This window comes from Petromyzon marinus, chromosome 76, assembly GCF_048934315.1.
Source record: "Petromyzon marinus isolate PM22_M1 ecotype Great Lakes invasive population chromosome 76, UKy_Petmar_22M1.pri1.0, whole genome shotgun sequence".
Lineage (NCBI taxonomy): Eukaryota > Metazoa > Chordata > Hyperoartia > Petromyzontiformes > Petromyzontidae > Petromyzon > Petromyzon marinus.
In genome coordinates this window covers 3,716,339-3,731,648 of record NC_133742.1, presented here as the reverse complement: position 1 = coordinate 3,731,648, position 15,310 = coordinate 3,716,339, and the positions used below count along the sequence as shown (strand labels likewise).

Genomic DNA, 15,310 nt, shown 5'->3' with positions numbered 1-15,310 from the left:
CAGGAGGTCTCGGGACTTATATGACCTGTAGATGCACCAGACCAGCTGTAACCCCCCTACTGTGCCAGGCTAGGTGCAGTAGCAGTAGCAGCGTCCTTCACGAGCCTCCTCCTTTCCACAGAAGGCGATGTTGACGTCACTAAACAATCAGCGACCACCCCCCACCACCATCACCGCGTTTGGAATGCGCCAATGACATTCCAATCTCGCGCCGGACTGTACCAAGTGGGTCACCTCATCCGGGGGGGGGGGGTAGGAGGAGGGGTAGGAGGTGGGAGATTCCACTAGCGCAAACATTTAAAGAAAATAACATTTTTAACCGTGAAATTACGAATTCACGTCGCGTCTGTCGGATTAACTCGTTGTCCTTCCACGTGTAAAAAAAAATATCTTTTTTTATTTTGTGTTTGTTTACATTACTGAAACAAATTCATGGGTTACGGAAACGAGCGAGAGATGGGAGTGGCATTTCCTGAATCCGAAGAAGCTCCGTCCCTTTAGCGCTCTCTCTCGCTCTCTCTTCTCTCTCTCTTCTCTCTCTCTCTCTCCCCAGCAAACAATTGAACAGTTTTTTTCCTTTCAATTTGATCGACTTTAAAAAACCGGTTTCAAGAAACCGGTTAAGGAAAACCGGTTGGAAATCCGAACGCAGCCACCACACATCGCAAACGGGGGGGAGAGACTTCGTGAAATGGCTGCCGCGATACTCGCCCGTCAACGGGTGAGATAAGAGACGCACACACACAGTCACGACTCGGACAGAGTCTATCCACTGCTAGGTGAAGACCACCATCATCACTACCATCACCACCATCGCCATCTTCACTACCATCATCACTACCATCACCACTACCGCCATCATCATCTTCACCACTACCATCATCACCACCATCATCATCTTCACCACTACCATCATCTTCACCACTACCATCATCTTCACCACTACCATCATCTTCACCACTACCATCACTACCATCACCATCATCATCTTCACCACTACCGCCATCATCTTTACCACTACCATCATCACTACCATCATCTTCACCACTACCACCACCATCATCATCTTCACCACTACCATCATCCACTTAACTACCATCACCACTACCATCATCTTCACCACTACCATCATCCACTACCATCATCATCACCACTACCATCACCACTACCATCATCTTCACCACTACCATCATCACCACCACCATCATCATCTTCACCACTACCATCATCCACTTCACCACTACCATCATCCACTACCACCACCATCATCACCACCACCATCATCCACTACCACCATCATCATCTTCACCACTACCATCATCCACTTAACTACCATCATCCACTTCACCACTACCACCATCTTCACCACTACCATCATCTTCACCACTACCATCATCTCCACCATCACCATCATCTCCACCATCATCATCTTCACCACCACCATCAGCTTCATCACCATCTTTCCCCACCACCATCATCTCCATCACCATCATCACTACCACCACCATCATCACTACCACAACCATCATCTTCACCACCTTCACCACCATCAGCTTCACCCCCATCACCATCCTTCACCACCATTATCCTCACCACCACCATCCTCACAACCATCACCATCCTCACAACCATCACCATCTTCACCACCATCACCATCATCTTCACCACCATCACCATCATCTTCACCACCACTACCATCTTCACCACCACTACCATCTTCACCACCACTACCATCTTCACCACCATCACCTTCACCACCATCACCATCTTCACTACCACCACCATCATCACCAGGCTCTATCCACTGCTGCATGATGGTAGATATCCCCACCATCATCATCTTCACCACCATCTTCATCATCATCAGGCCCTACCCACTGCTGCATGATGGTAGATATCCCCACCACCACCATCATCTTCACCACCACCATCATCATCAGGCCCTATCTACTGCTGCATGATGGTTGATATCCCCACCACCATCTTCATGATCATCAGGCCCTATCTACTGCTGCATGATGGTAGATAACCCCACCACCATCATCTTCACCATCATCATCAGGCCCTATCTACTGCTGCATGATGGTAGATATCACCACCACCATCTTCATGATCATCAGGCCCTATCTACTGCTGCATGATGGTAGATATCCCCACCACCATCATCATCTTCACCACCATCTTCATGATCATCAGGCCCTATCTACTGCTGCATGATGGTAGATATCCCCACCACCATCATCATCTTCACCACCATCTTCATGATCATCAGGCCCTATCTACTGCTGCATGATGGTAGATATCCCCACCACCATCATCATCTTCACCACCATCTTCATGATCATCAGGCCCTATCCACTGCTGCATGATGGTAGATATCCCCACCACCATCATCATCATCTTCACCACCATCTTCATGATCATCAGGCCCTATCTACTGCTGCATGATGGTAGATATCCCCACCACACAACACAGACGCACGCGCGCCTATCGTGAACATTGAGGCAAAGTAAATGTCGCGTTGCGGGCTAACTCTGCCGTTCGTGCTCCACTTAAATCACGAATTTAGTGGGCCACCACCAACTCGACTCCCCACTTGAGTCACGAATTTAGTGGCCACCACCAACTCTTTCGAACTTGAGTCACGAATTTAGTGGGCCACCACCAGCTCGACTCTCCCACTTGAGTCACGAATTTAGTGGCCTCATCCTCGACTCTCCCACTTGAGTCACGAATTTAGTGGCCACCACCAACTCCTCGACTCTCCGCTTGAGTCACGAATTTAGTGGCCTCATCCTCGACTCTCCCACTTGAGTCACGAATTTAGTGGGCCACCACCAACTCGTCTCTCCCACTTGAGTCACGAATTTAGTGGGCCACCACCACCAGCTGGACTCTCCGCTTGAGTCACGAATTTAGTGGGCCACCACCACCTCGACTCTCCACTTGAGTCACGAATTTAGTGGGCCACCACCACCTCGACTCTCCACTTGAGTCACGAATTTAGTGACCACCACCACCTCGACTCTCCCATTTGAGTCACGAATTTAGTGCTCCACCACCTCCTCGACTCTCCCACTTGAGTCACGAATTTAGTGGGCCACCACCACCTCGACTCTCCACTTGAGTCACGAATTTAGTGACCACCACCAGCTCGACTCTCCCACTTGAGTCACGAATTTAGTGCTCCACCACCTCCTCGACTCTCCCACTTGAGTCACGAATTTAGTGGGCCACCACCACCTCGACTCTCCTCCACTTGAGTCACGAATTTAGTGGGCCACCACCTCGACTCTCCCACTTGAGTCACGAATTTAGTGGCCACCACCTCGACTCTCCCACTTGAGTCACAAATTTAGTGGCCACCACCTCGACTCTCCCACTTGAGTCACGAATTTAGTGGCCACCACCACCACCAGCTCGACTCTCTCCACTTGAGTCACGAATTTAGTGGCCACCACCAACTCGACTCTCCACTTAAATCACGAATTTAGTGGCCACCACCAACTCGTCGACTCTCCACTTAAATCACGAATTTAGTGGCCACCACCAGCTCGACTCTCCCACTTAAATCACGAATTTAGTGGCCACCACCACCAGCTCGACTCTCTCCACTTGAGTCACGAATTTAGTGGCCACCACCACCAACTCCTCGGCTCTCCCACTTGAAATCGGCTCACTTAATTGGCGTTAAAACCGATCACTTCTCGGACGGAATGACGTCCACAAAGCCCCCCTCCGGTAATGAATCCAGTGGTCGGTTTAAAAACCATCGATAATCGTGGTTTATGAACCGTGCGAGCGAGAGGCTTTGTGGGGAGTTAACGATGAAACGATTTGCTTTCGTGAAGGGAGGTTTAACAATTTAAATGCGATTTAAAATAAAAAAAATCTTACTCGAGGCCCCCAGTGTGGCATTGTTGTGCAGCCTCGGCCTCGCCTGGGTTACCGACGCCGGAGTTGGGGCCGCGTTCCCCCGCAGGGGATTCTAGGAAAGTGGCGGGGCGTCCGTTTTTGGAGCTAGGCCCCGTAGTCGTTAATAAAGCTTAAACTTAAACTTGGATAGGTTTAAATTAAACTTTACAAGTTTAATTTTAATGCGCGTTGTTTTTATTAAAATGTGTCATCGACGTGAGTGTGGGCACGAACGGTAGAGCGAGGCGCTTGCAATAACGGGATGTTTGACTGGGCCCAAATAATCATCATTCATCGCCTCTAGGGTCGATACATTCAAGTACCGCTTTGTGTGTGTGTGTGGGGAGGTTTGTGTCACAGCCGCCCACTCCGCCTTCACAGCCCCCCACTCCGCCTCCACAGCCCCCCACTTCACCTTCACAGCCCCCCACTCCGCCTTCACAGCCCCCCACTCCGCCTTCACAGCCCCCCACTCCGCCTTCACAGCCCCCCACTCCGCCTTCACAGCCCCCCACTCCGCCTTCAGCCCCCCACTCCTCCTTCACAGCCCCCCACTCCGCCTTCACAGCCCCCCACTCCGCCTTCACAGCCCCCCACTCCGCCTTCACAGCCCCCCACTCAGCCTTCACAGCCCCCCACTCCACCTTCACAGCCCCCCACTCCACCTTCACAGCCCCCCCACTCAGCCTTCACAGCCCCCCGTTCCACCTTCACAGCCCCCCACTCCGCCTTCACAGCCCCCCACTCCACCTTCACAGCCCCCCACTTCGCCTTCACAGCCCCCCACTCCGCCCCTGTGTGTGTGTAAGAGCCCCCCACTCCACCCCTGTGTGTGTGCGCGAGCCCCCCACTCCGCCCCTGTGTGTGTGTAAGAGCCCCCCACTCCACGCCTGTGTGTGTGTAAGAGCCCCCCACTCCACCCCTGTGTGTGTGCGAGCCCCCCACTCCGCCCCTGTGTGTGTAAGAGCCCCCCACTCACGTCCCGCGTGCCGTGAGTAAAGCCGCTGGGTTGGGGGGGGGTGCCGTGCCCCCCCTACCCTTCCCCCGTCTCTTGCAGGCCGAGAGGGATGAAGATGGCGATTGTGGATTTAGCTTACACAGTGCCAGGGTCCACGAGGATCTCGGGGTACACGGCACGGGCAGTGGGTCGTGGTGGCGGTGATGATGGTGGTGATGGTGGTGACGGTGGTGGTGGCGGTGATGGCGGTGGTGACGGTGATGGTGGTGGCGGTGGTGGTGGTGACGGTGACCGTGTCGGTGATAGTGGTGGCGGTTGCGGTGGTGGTGGTGGTGGTGACGGTGATAGTGGTGGCGGTGGTAACGGTGGTAACGGTGATAGTGGTGGCGGTTGTGGTGACGGTGATAGTGGTGGCGGTGGTAACGGTGATAGTGGTGACGGTGATGGTGGTGGCGGTGGTGGTGGTGACGGTGATGGTGGCGGTGGTGACGGTGGTGACGGTGACCGTGTCGGTGATAGTGGTGGCGCTTGCGGTGGTGGTGGCGGTAACGGTGATAGTGGTGGCGATGGTGGTAACGGTGATAGTGGTGGCGGTGGTGACGGTGATAGTGGTAGTCGTGGCGGTGGTGGTGGTGGTGATAGTGGTGGCGGTTGCGGTGGTGGTGGCGGTAACAATGATAGTGGTGGTGACGGTGATAGTGGTGGCAGTGGCGGTGGTGATAGTGGTGGGGTGTGTTGGTGGTGACGGTGACGGTGACCGTGATGGTGGTGGTGGTGGCGGTGGTGGCGGTGGTGACGGTGTTAGTGGTGGCGATGGTTTTAACGGTGATAGTGGTGGCGGTGGTGGTGGCGGTAACAATGATAGTGGTGGTGGTGACGGTGATAGTGGTGGCGATGGTTTTAACGGTGATAGTGGTGGCGGTGGTGGTGGTAACGGTGATAGTGGTGGCGGTGATGACGGTGATAGTGGAAGATTTGGCGGTGGTGGTGGTGAAAGTGGTGTCGGTTGTGGTGGTGGTGGCGGTAACTGATAGTGGTGGTGGTGACGGCGATAGTGGTGCCAGTGGCGGTGGTGATGGTGGTGGTCGTGGTATGAGTTGAGTGATGGTGGAGGTGGTGGTGGTGTGTGTGCGGAGTGGTGGTGTTGGTGGTGTTGGTGTGTGGAGCTCCGGTAGTGGTGATGGAGATGGTGATGATGATGGTGATGTTTGTTGGGTGGTGATGGAGATGGTGGTAGTGTGTGTGGAGTGGTGGTGTTGGTGGTGTTGGTGTGTGGAGCTCCGGTAGTGGTGATGGAGATGGTGATGATGGTGATGTTTGTTGGGTGGTGATGGAGATGGTGGTAGTGTGTGTGGAGTGGTGGTGTTGGTGGTGTTGGTGTGTGGAGCTCCGGTAGTGGTGATGGAGATGGTGATGATGATGGTGATGTGTGTTGAGTAGTGATGGAGATGGTGGTAGTGTGTGTGGAGTGGTGGTGGTGGTGTTGGTGTGTGGAGCTCCGGTAGTGGTGATGGAGATGGTGATGATGATGGTGATGTTTGTTGGGTGGTGATGGAGATGGTGGTAGTGTGTGTGGAGTGGTGGTGGTGGTGTTGGTGTGTGGAGCTCCAGTATTGGTGATGGAGATGGTGATGATGATGTGTGTTGAGTAGTGGTGGAGATGGTGGTAGTGTGTGTGGAGTGGTGGTGGTGGTGGTGGTGTTGGTGTGTGGAGCTCCGGTCGTGGTGATGGAGATGGTGATGATGATGGTGATGTGTGTTGAGTAGTGGTGGAGATGGTGGTAGTGTGTGTGGAGTGGTGGTGGTGGTGTTGGTGTGTGGAGCTCCGGTAGTGGTGATGGAGATGGTGATGTTTGTTGGGTGGTGATGGAGATGGTGGTAGTGTGTGTGGAGTGGTGGTGGTGGTGTTGGTGTGTGGAGCTCCGGTAGTGGTGATGGAGATGGTGATGATGATGGTGATGTGTGTTGAGTAGTGGTGGAGATGGTGGTAGTGTGTGTGGAGTGGTGGTGGTGGTGTTGGTGTGTGGAGCTCCGGTAGTGGTGATGGAGATGGTGATGTTTGTTGGGTGGTGATGGAGATGGTGGTAGTGTTTGCGAAGTGGTGGTGGTGGTGGTGGTGTTTGAGGTTGAGCGGTGTGCTGTGGGCCACCTTTCTCTACAGTGATGACAGGTAACGCCGCTGCCGCTGTGTGTGTGCTGCCGCTGTGTATGCTGCTGCTACGTGTGTGTGTGTGTGTGTGCTGCCGCTGTGTGTGCTGCTGCTACGTGTGTGTGTGTGCCGCTGTGTGTGCTGCTGCTGTGTGTGCTGCTGCTACGTGTGTGTGTGTGTGTGTGCCGCTGTGTGTGCTGCTGCTGCTACGTGTGTGTGTGTGTGCCGCTCTGTGTGTGCTGCTACGTGTGTGTGTGTGCCGCTGTGTATGCTGCTGCTACGTGTGTGTGTGTGTGCCGCTGTGTGTGTGCTGCTACGTGTGTGTGTGTGCCGCTGTGTATGCTGCTGCTACGTGTGTGTGTGTGCCGCTCTGTGTGCTGCTGCTACGTGTGTGTGTGTGCCGCTGTGTATGCTGCTGCTACGTGTGTGTGTGCTGCCGCTGTGTATGCTGCTGCTGCGTGTGTGTGTGTGCCGCTCTGTGTGCTGCTGCTACGTGTGTGTGTGTGCCGCTGTGTATGCTGCTGCTATGTGTGTGTGTGTGCCGCTCTGTGTGTGCCGCTGTTGCGGTGTTCCTGCCTCTTGCTCACTCGTAACTTGGATACCTGGGAGCTTAATTCACGCTCATTTCCTGAGCTATACCACCACCACGGCCACTGCCACCACCGCCGCCACCACCACCACCCACACTCCCTACTGGTGTTAATGCCCCCCCCGGTGGTTGCGTTGATTTCCGCTGAGGGTTGTGACGATCAAGGTGCCTGCCGCTCGCTCGCTCGCTTGCCGCTGAACTCCCGCTCGTCTGCGTCTGCGTTCGCGCCCGCAACACGGTTGTAGCGGTAGCAGCAGTGTGTTGTGTGTGTGTGTCTTTGTCTGTGTGTCTGCGTGTGTGTCTGTGTGTGTAGAATGAGGAGTTCCGTAACCTCTCCTTGTCGGGCCACGTGGGATTTGACAGCCTGCCCGATCAGCTGGTCAACAAATCCATCAGCCAAGGATTCTGCTTCAACATCCTGTGTGTTGGTCTGTACTCGCTGTTGCTCGCTCGCTCGCACACTCACTCGGTCGCACAGACACTCGCACAGACACTCGCACAGACACTCACACAGACACTCACACAGACACTCACACAGACACACGCACAGACACACACACAGACACTCGCACAGACACACGCACAGACACACGCACAGACACTCGCACAGACACACACACAGACACTCACACAGACACTCACACAGACACTCACACAGATACACGCACAGACACTCACACAGACACACACACTCACACAGACACTCGCACAGACACACACACAGACACACACAGACACACACACAGACACTCGCACAGACACACACACAGACACTCGCACAGACACACACACAGACACTCACACAGACACTCGCACAGACACACGCACAGACACTCGCACAGACACTCACACAGACACTCGCACAGACACTCGCACAGACACTCGCACAGACACTCACACAGACACTCGCACAGACACTCGCACAGACACTCACACAGACACACGCACAGACACTCACACAGACACACGCACAGACACACGCACAGACACTCGCACAGACACTCGCACAGACACACGCACAGACACTCGCACAGACACTCGCACAGACACACGCACAGACACTCGCACAGACACACGCACAGACACACGCACAGACACTCGCACAGACACTCGCACAGACACTCGCACAGACACACGCACAGACACTCACACAGACACACGCACAGACACACGCACAGACACACGCACAGACACTCGCACAGACACTCGCACAGACACACGCACAGACACTCGCACAGACACTCGCACAGACACTGACACAGACACACAGACACTCGTACAGATACTCACACAGACACTCGCACAGACACTCACACAGACACTCACACAGACACTCACACAGACACTCACACAGACACTCGCACAGACACACGCACAGACACTCACACAGACACACGCACAGACACACGCACAGACACACGCACAGACACACGCACAGACACTCGCACAGACACTCGCACAGACACAGACACTCATACAGACACTCACACAGACACACGCACAGACACTCGCACACACTCGCACACACTCGCTCACACTTGCTCACACTCGCTCACACTCGCTCACGCTCGCTCACATACTAATACTCACACTCACTAATACTGCCACTCACTCCCACTCACTCACGCGCATACACTCACGTACAGACTCACTCACGTACAGACTCACTCACGTACAGACTCACTCACGTACAGACTCACACTCACTCAGGCGAGTCAGGGATTGGTAAATCCACCATGGACACGCTGTCTCCTCTCACCGTGTGTGTGTGTCTCACCGTGTGTGTGTCTCACCGTGTGTGTGTGTGTCTCACTGTGTGTGTGTGTGTGTCTCACCGTGTGTGTGTGTCTCACCGTGTGTGTGTGTGTGTGTCTCACTGTGTGTGTGTGTGTGTCTCACCGTGTGTGTGTGTGTCTCACTGTGTGTGTGTGTGTGTCTCACCGTGTGTGTGTGTGTCTCACTGTGTGTGTGTGTGTCTCACTGTGTGTGTGTGTGTCTCACCGTGTGTGTGTGTCTCACTGTGTGTGTGTGTGTGTGTCTCACCGTGTGTGTGTGTGTCTCACTGTGTGTGTGTGTGTGTCTCACCGTGTGTGTGTGTCTCACCGTGTGTGTGTGTCTCACCGTGTGTGTGTTTCTCACACTGTGTGTGTGTCTCACCGTGTGTGTGTGTCTCACCGTGTGTGTGTGTGTCTCACCGTGTGTGTGTGTCTCACCGCGTGTGTGTGTGTGTCTCACCGTGTGTGTGTGTGTGTCTCACCGTGTGTGTGTGTGTGTCTCACCGTGTGTGTGTGTGTCTCACCGTGTGTGTGTGTGTGTCTCACCGTGTGTGTGTGTGTGTCTCACCGTGTGTGTGTGTGTCTCACCGCGTGTGTGTGTGTCTCACCGTGTGTGTGTGTGTGTGTCTCACCGTGTGTGTGTGTCTCACCGTGTGTGTGTGTGTCTCACCGTGTGTGTGTCTCACCGTGTGTGTGTGTGTCTCACCGCGTGTGTGTGTGTCTCACCGTGTGTGTGTGTGTCTCACCGTGTGTGTGTGTGTGTCTCACCCACCGTGTGTGTCTCACCGTGTGTGTCTCACCGTGTGTGTGTGTCTCACCGTGTGTGTGTGTGTGTGCCTCACCGTGTGTGTGTGTCTCACCGTGTGTGTGTGTCTCACCGTGTGTTTGTGTGTCTCACCGTGTGTGTGTGTGTCTCACCGTGTGTGTGTGTGTCTCACCGTGTGTGTGTATGTCTCACCGTGTGTGTGTGTCTCTCCGTGTGTGTGTGTGTGTGTCTCACCGTGTGTGTGTGTCTCACCGTGTGTGTGTGTCTCACCGTGTGTGTGTGTCTCACCGTGTGTGTGTGTGTGTGTCTCACCGTGTGTGTGTGTCTCACCGTGTACGTGTGTGTGTCTCACCGTGTGTGTGTGTCTCACCGTGTGTGTGTGTCTCACCGTGTGTGTGTGTGTCTCACCGTGTGTGTGTGTCTCACCGTGTGTGTGTGTCTCACCGTGTGTGTGTGTCTCACCGTGTGTGTGTGTGTCTCACCGTGTGTGTGTGTGTCTCACCGTGTGTGTGTGTGTCTCACCGTGTGTGTGTGTGTGTCTCACCGTGTGTGTGTGTCTCACCGTGTGTGTGTGTGTCTCACCGCGTGTCTCTCCGCAGGCGAGACGGGGATTGGTAAATCCACCATGATGGACACGCTGTCTCCTCTCACCGTGTGTGTGTGTCTCACCGTGTGTGTGTGTGTCTCACCGTGTGTGTGTGTCTCACTGTGTGTGTGTCTCACCGTGCGTGTGTCTCACCGTGCGTGTGTGTGTGTCTCACCGTGCGTGTGTGTGTGTCTCACTGTGTGTGTGTGTCTCACCACGTGTGTGTGTGTCTCACCGTGTGTGTGTGTGTGTGTCGCACCGTGTGTGTGTGTATCTCACCGTGTGTGTGTGTGTGTCTCACCGTGTGTGTGTCTCACCGTGTGTGTGTGTGTCTCACCGTGTGTGTGTGTGTCTCACCGTGTGTGTGTGTCTCACCGTGTGTGTGTGTCTCACCGTGTGTGTGTGTGTCTCACCGTGTGTGTGTGTCTCACCGTGTGTGTGTGTCTCACCGTGTGTGTGTGTGTGTCTCACCGTGTGTGTGTGTATCTCACCGTGTGTGTGTGTATCTCACCGTGTGTGTGTGTATGTCTCACCGTGTGTGTGTGTGTGTCTCACCGTGTGTGTGTGTCTCACCGTGTGTGTGTGTGTCTCACCGCGTGTTTGTGTGTGTGTGTCTCACCGTGTGTGTGTGTGTCTCACCGTGTGTGTGTGTGTGTCTCACCACGTGTGTGTGTGTCTCACCGTGTGTGTGTGTCTCACCACGTGTGTGTCTCACCGTGTGTGTGTGTGTGTGTCTCACCGCGTGTGTGTGTGTCTCACCGTGTGTGTGTGTCTCACCGTGTGTGTGTGTCTCACCGTGTGTGTGTGTCTCACCGTGTGTGTGTCTCACCGTGTGTGTGTGTGTGTGTCTCACCGCGTGTGTGTGTGTCTCACCGCGCGTGTGTGTGTGTCTCACCGTGTGTGTGTGTGTGTCTCACCCACCGTGTGTGTCTCACCGTGTGTGTGTGTCTCACCGTGTGTGTGTGTGTGTGTGTCTCACCGTGTGTGTGTCTCACCGTGTGTGTGTGTCTCACCGTGTGTGTGTGTCTCACCGTGTGTGTGTGTCTCACCGTGTGTGTGTGTCTCACCGTGTGTGTGTGTCTCACCGTGTGTGTGTGTCTCACCGTGTGTGTGTGTCTCACCGTGTGTGTGTCTCACCGTGTGTGTGTGTCTCACCGTGTGTGTGTGTGTGTGTCTCACCGTGTGTGTGTCTCACCGTGTGTGTGTGTGTGTGTCTCACCGTGTGTGTGTGTCTCACCGTGTGTGTGTGTCTCACCGTGTGTGTGTGTGTCTCAGTGTGTGTGTCTCACCGTGTGTGTGTGTGTCTCACCGTGTGTGTGTGTCTCTCCGTGTGTGTGTGTGTGTGTCTCACGTGTGTGTGTGTGTGTCTCACCGTGTGTGTGTGTCTCACCGTGTGTGTGTGTGTCTCACCGTGTGTGTGTGTCTCACCGTGTGTGTGTGTGTCTCACCGTGTGTGTGTGTCTCACCGTGTGTGTGTGTCTCACCGTGTGTGTGTGTGTCTCACCGTGTGTGTGTGTGTCTCACCGTGTGTGTGTGTGTCTCACCGTGTGTGTGTGTGTCTCACCGTGTGTGTGTGTCTCACCGTGTGTGTGTGTCTCACCGTGTGTGTGTGTGTCTCACCGCGTGTCTCTCCGCAGGCGAGACGGGGATTGGTAAATCCACCATGATGGACACGCTGTCTCCTCTCACCGTGTGTGTGTGTCTCACCGTGTGTGTGTGTGTCTCACCGTGTGTGTGTGTCTCACTGTGTGTGTGTCTCACTGTGTGTGTGTCTCACCGTGCGTGTGTGTGTGTCTCACCGTGCGTGTGTGTGTGTCTCACTGTGTGTGTGTGTCTCACCACGTGTGTGTGTCTCACCGTGTGTGTGTGTCTCACCGTGTGTGTGTGTCTCACCGTGTGTGTGTGTCTCACCGTGTGTGTGTGTGTGTGTCGCACCGTGTGTGTGTGTGTGTCTCACCGTGTGTGTGTGTGTCTCACCACGTGTGTGTGTCTCACCGTGTGTGTGTGTCTCACCGTGTGTGTGTGTCTCACCGTGTGTGTGTGTCTCACCGTGTGTGTGTGTGTGTGTCGCACCGTGTGTGTGTGTGTGTCTCACCGTGTGTGTGTGTGTCTCACCGTGTGTGTGTGTCTCACCGTGTGTGTGTGTGTCTCACCGTGTGTGTGTGTCTCTCCGTGTGTGTGTGTGTGTGTCTCACCGTGTGTGTGTGTCTCACCGTGTGTGTGTGTGTCTCACCGTGTGTGTGTGTGTGTCTCACCGTGTACGTGTGTGTGCCTCACCGTGTGTGTGTGTGTGTCTCACCTTGTGTGTGTGTCTCACCGTGTGTGTGTGTCTCACCGTGTGTGTGTCTCACCGTGTGTGTCTCACCGTGTGTGTGTGTGTCTCACAGTGTGTGTGTGTGTGCCTCACCGTGTGTGTGTGTGTCTCACCGTGTGTGTGTGTCTCACAGTGTGTGTGTGTGTGCCTCACCGTGTGTGTGTGTGTCTCACCGTGTGTGTGTGTGTGTCTCACCGTGTGTGTGTGTGTGTCTCACCGTGTGTGTGTGTCTCACCGTGTGTGTGTGTGTGTCTCACCGTGTGTGTGTGTCTCACCGTGTGTGTGTGTGTGTCTCACCGTGTGTGTGTGTGTGTGTCTCACCACGTGTGTGTGTGTGTCTCACCGTGTGTGTGTGTGTCTCACCGTGTGTGTGTGTGTCACTGCAGGCGAGACAGGGATTGGTAAATCCACCATGATGGACACGCTGTCTCCTCTCACCGTGTGTGTGTGTCTCACCACGTGTGTGTGTGTGTGTGTCTCACCGTGTGTGTGTGTGTGTCTCACCACGTGTGTGTCTCTCTGCAGGCGAGACAGGGATTGGTAAATCCACCATGATGGACACGCTGTCTCCTCTCACCGTGTGTGTGTGTGTCTCACCACGTGTGTGTGTGTGTGTGTCTCACCGTGTGTGTGTGTCTCACCGTGTGTGTGTGTGTCTCACCGTGTGTGTGTGTCTCTCCGCAGGCGAGACAGGGATTGGTAAATCCACCATGATGGACACGCTGTCTCCTCTCACCGTGTGTGTGTGTGTCTCACCGTGTGTGTGTGTGTCTCACCACGTGTGTGTGTGTGTGTCTCACCGTGTGTGTGTGTGTGTGTCTCACCACGTGTGTCTCTCTCTGCAGGCGAGACAGGGATTGGTAAATCCACCATGATGGACACGCTGTCTCCTCTCACCGTGTGTGTGTGTCTCACCGTGTGTGTGTGTGTCTCACCGTGTGTGTGTGTGTCTCACCGTGTGTGTGTGTGTGTCTCACCACGTGTGTCTCTCTCTGCAGGCGAGACAGGGATTGGTAAATCCACCATGATGGACACGCTGTCTCCTCTCACCGTGTGTGTGTGTCTCACCGTGTGTGTGTGTGTGTCTCACCGTGTGTGTGTGTCTCACCGTGTGTGTGTGTGTGTGTCTCACCGTGTGTGTGTGTGTCTCACCATGTACGTGTGTGTGTGCGCGTGTCTCACCGTGTGTGTGTGTCTCACCACGTGTGTGTGTGTGTGTGTCTCACCGTGTGTGTGTGTGTCTCACCGTGTGTGTGTGTGTGTGTCTCACCACGTGTGTCTCTCTGCAGGCGAGACAGGGATTGGTAAATCCACCATGATGGACACGCTGTTCAACACGAGCTTCGAGGGCGAGGCGGCGTCGCACTCGGAGCCTGGCGTGCGACTCAAGGCCCAGGCCTACGAGCTGCACGAGAGCAATGTGCGCCTCAAGCTCACGCTGGTGGACACCGCCGGATTCGGGGACCAGATCAACAAGGAGGACAGGTGGGAGGAGGTCGCCGGGGTCGCCGGGGTCGCCTGGGTCACGGGGTCGCTGGGTAGCCTGGGTCACTGGGTAGCCTGGGTAGCCTGGGTCACTGGGTCACTGGGTAGCCAGGGTCACTGGGTCGCCTGGGTCACGGGGTCGCTGGGTAGCCTGGGTCGCTGGGTAGCCAGGTCACTAGGTCACTGGGTAGCCGGGGCACTGGGTCGCTGGGTAGCCAGGTCACTGGGTAGCCAGGTCACTGGGTAGCCAGGTCACTGGGTAGCCAGGTCACTGGGTCACTGGGTAGCCAGGTCACTGGGTCACTGGGTAGCCAGGGTTACTGGGTAGCCGGGTCATGGGGTCACGGGGTAGCCAGGTCACTGTGTAGCCAGGTCACTGTGTAGCCAGGTCACTGGGTCACTGGGTAGCCAGGTCACTGGGTCACGGGGTAGCCGGGTCACTGTGTAGCCAGGTCACTGGGTAGCCAGGGTCACTGGGTAGCCAGGTCACTGGGGCACTGGGTAGCCAGGTCACTGGGTAGCCAGGGTCACTGGGTAGCCAGGTCACTGGGGCACTGGGTAGCCAGGTCACTGGGTCGCTGGGTAGCCGGGGTCACTGGGTCACTGGGTAGCCAGGTCACTGGGTCACTGGGTAGCCAGGTCACTGGGTAGCCAGGTCACTGGGTCACTGGGTAGCCAGGTCACTGGGGCACTGGGTAGCCAGGTCACTGGGTCACTGGGTAGCCAGGGTTACTGGGTCACTAGGTAGCCAGGTCACTGGGTCACTGGGTAG

General features: G+C 55.2%; 2 protein-coding genes across 4 annotated transcripts in view; both read left to right on the top strand.

Annotated features, from left to right (window-relative positions):
- The first annotated feature begins 267 nt into the window (after positions 1–267).
- The window catches only part of LOC116958370 (septin-11-like), a 35,156-nt gene continuing 20,113 nt past the window's right edge, over positions 268–15,310 (top strand). The window contains exons 1-4 of one of the 3 annotated variants that reach the window (XM_076056531.1): positions 268–721; positions 4,974–5,042; positions 7,926–8,040; positions 14,343–14,538. In XM_076056531.1, the coding sequence (XP_075912646.1) occupies positions 692–721; positions 4,974–5,042; positions 7,926–8,040; positions 14,343–14,538 (410 nt within the window). In that variant the 5' untranslated portion in view covers positions 268–691. The remainder of the gene's footprint in view (positions 722–4,973; positions 5,043–7,925; positions 8,041–14,342; positions 14,539–15,310) is intronic. The other 2 variants (XM_076056530.1, XM_076056532.1) reach the window with 2 other exon arrangements.
- LOC142907252 (uncharacterized) lies at positions 5,051–7,919 on the top strand. The gene is made up of 2 exons (XM_076056536.1): positions 5,051–6,184; positions 6,282–7,919. Exon 1 carries the CDS (start codon positions 5,078–5,080, stop codon positions 5,903–5,905), a length of 828 nt encoding a protein of 275 aa, XP_075912651.1. The 5' UTR covers positions 5,051–5,077; the 3' UTR covers positions 5,906–6,184; positions 6,282–7,919.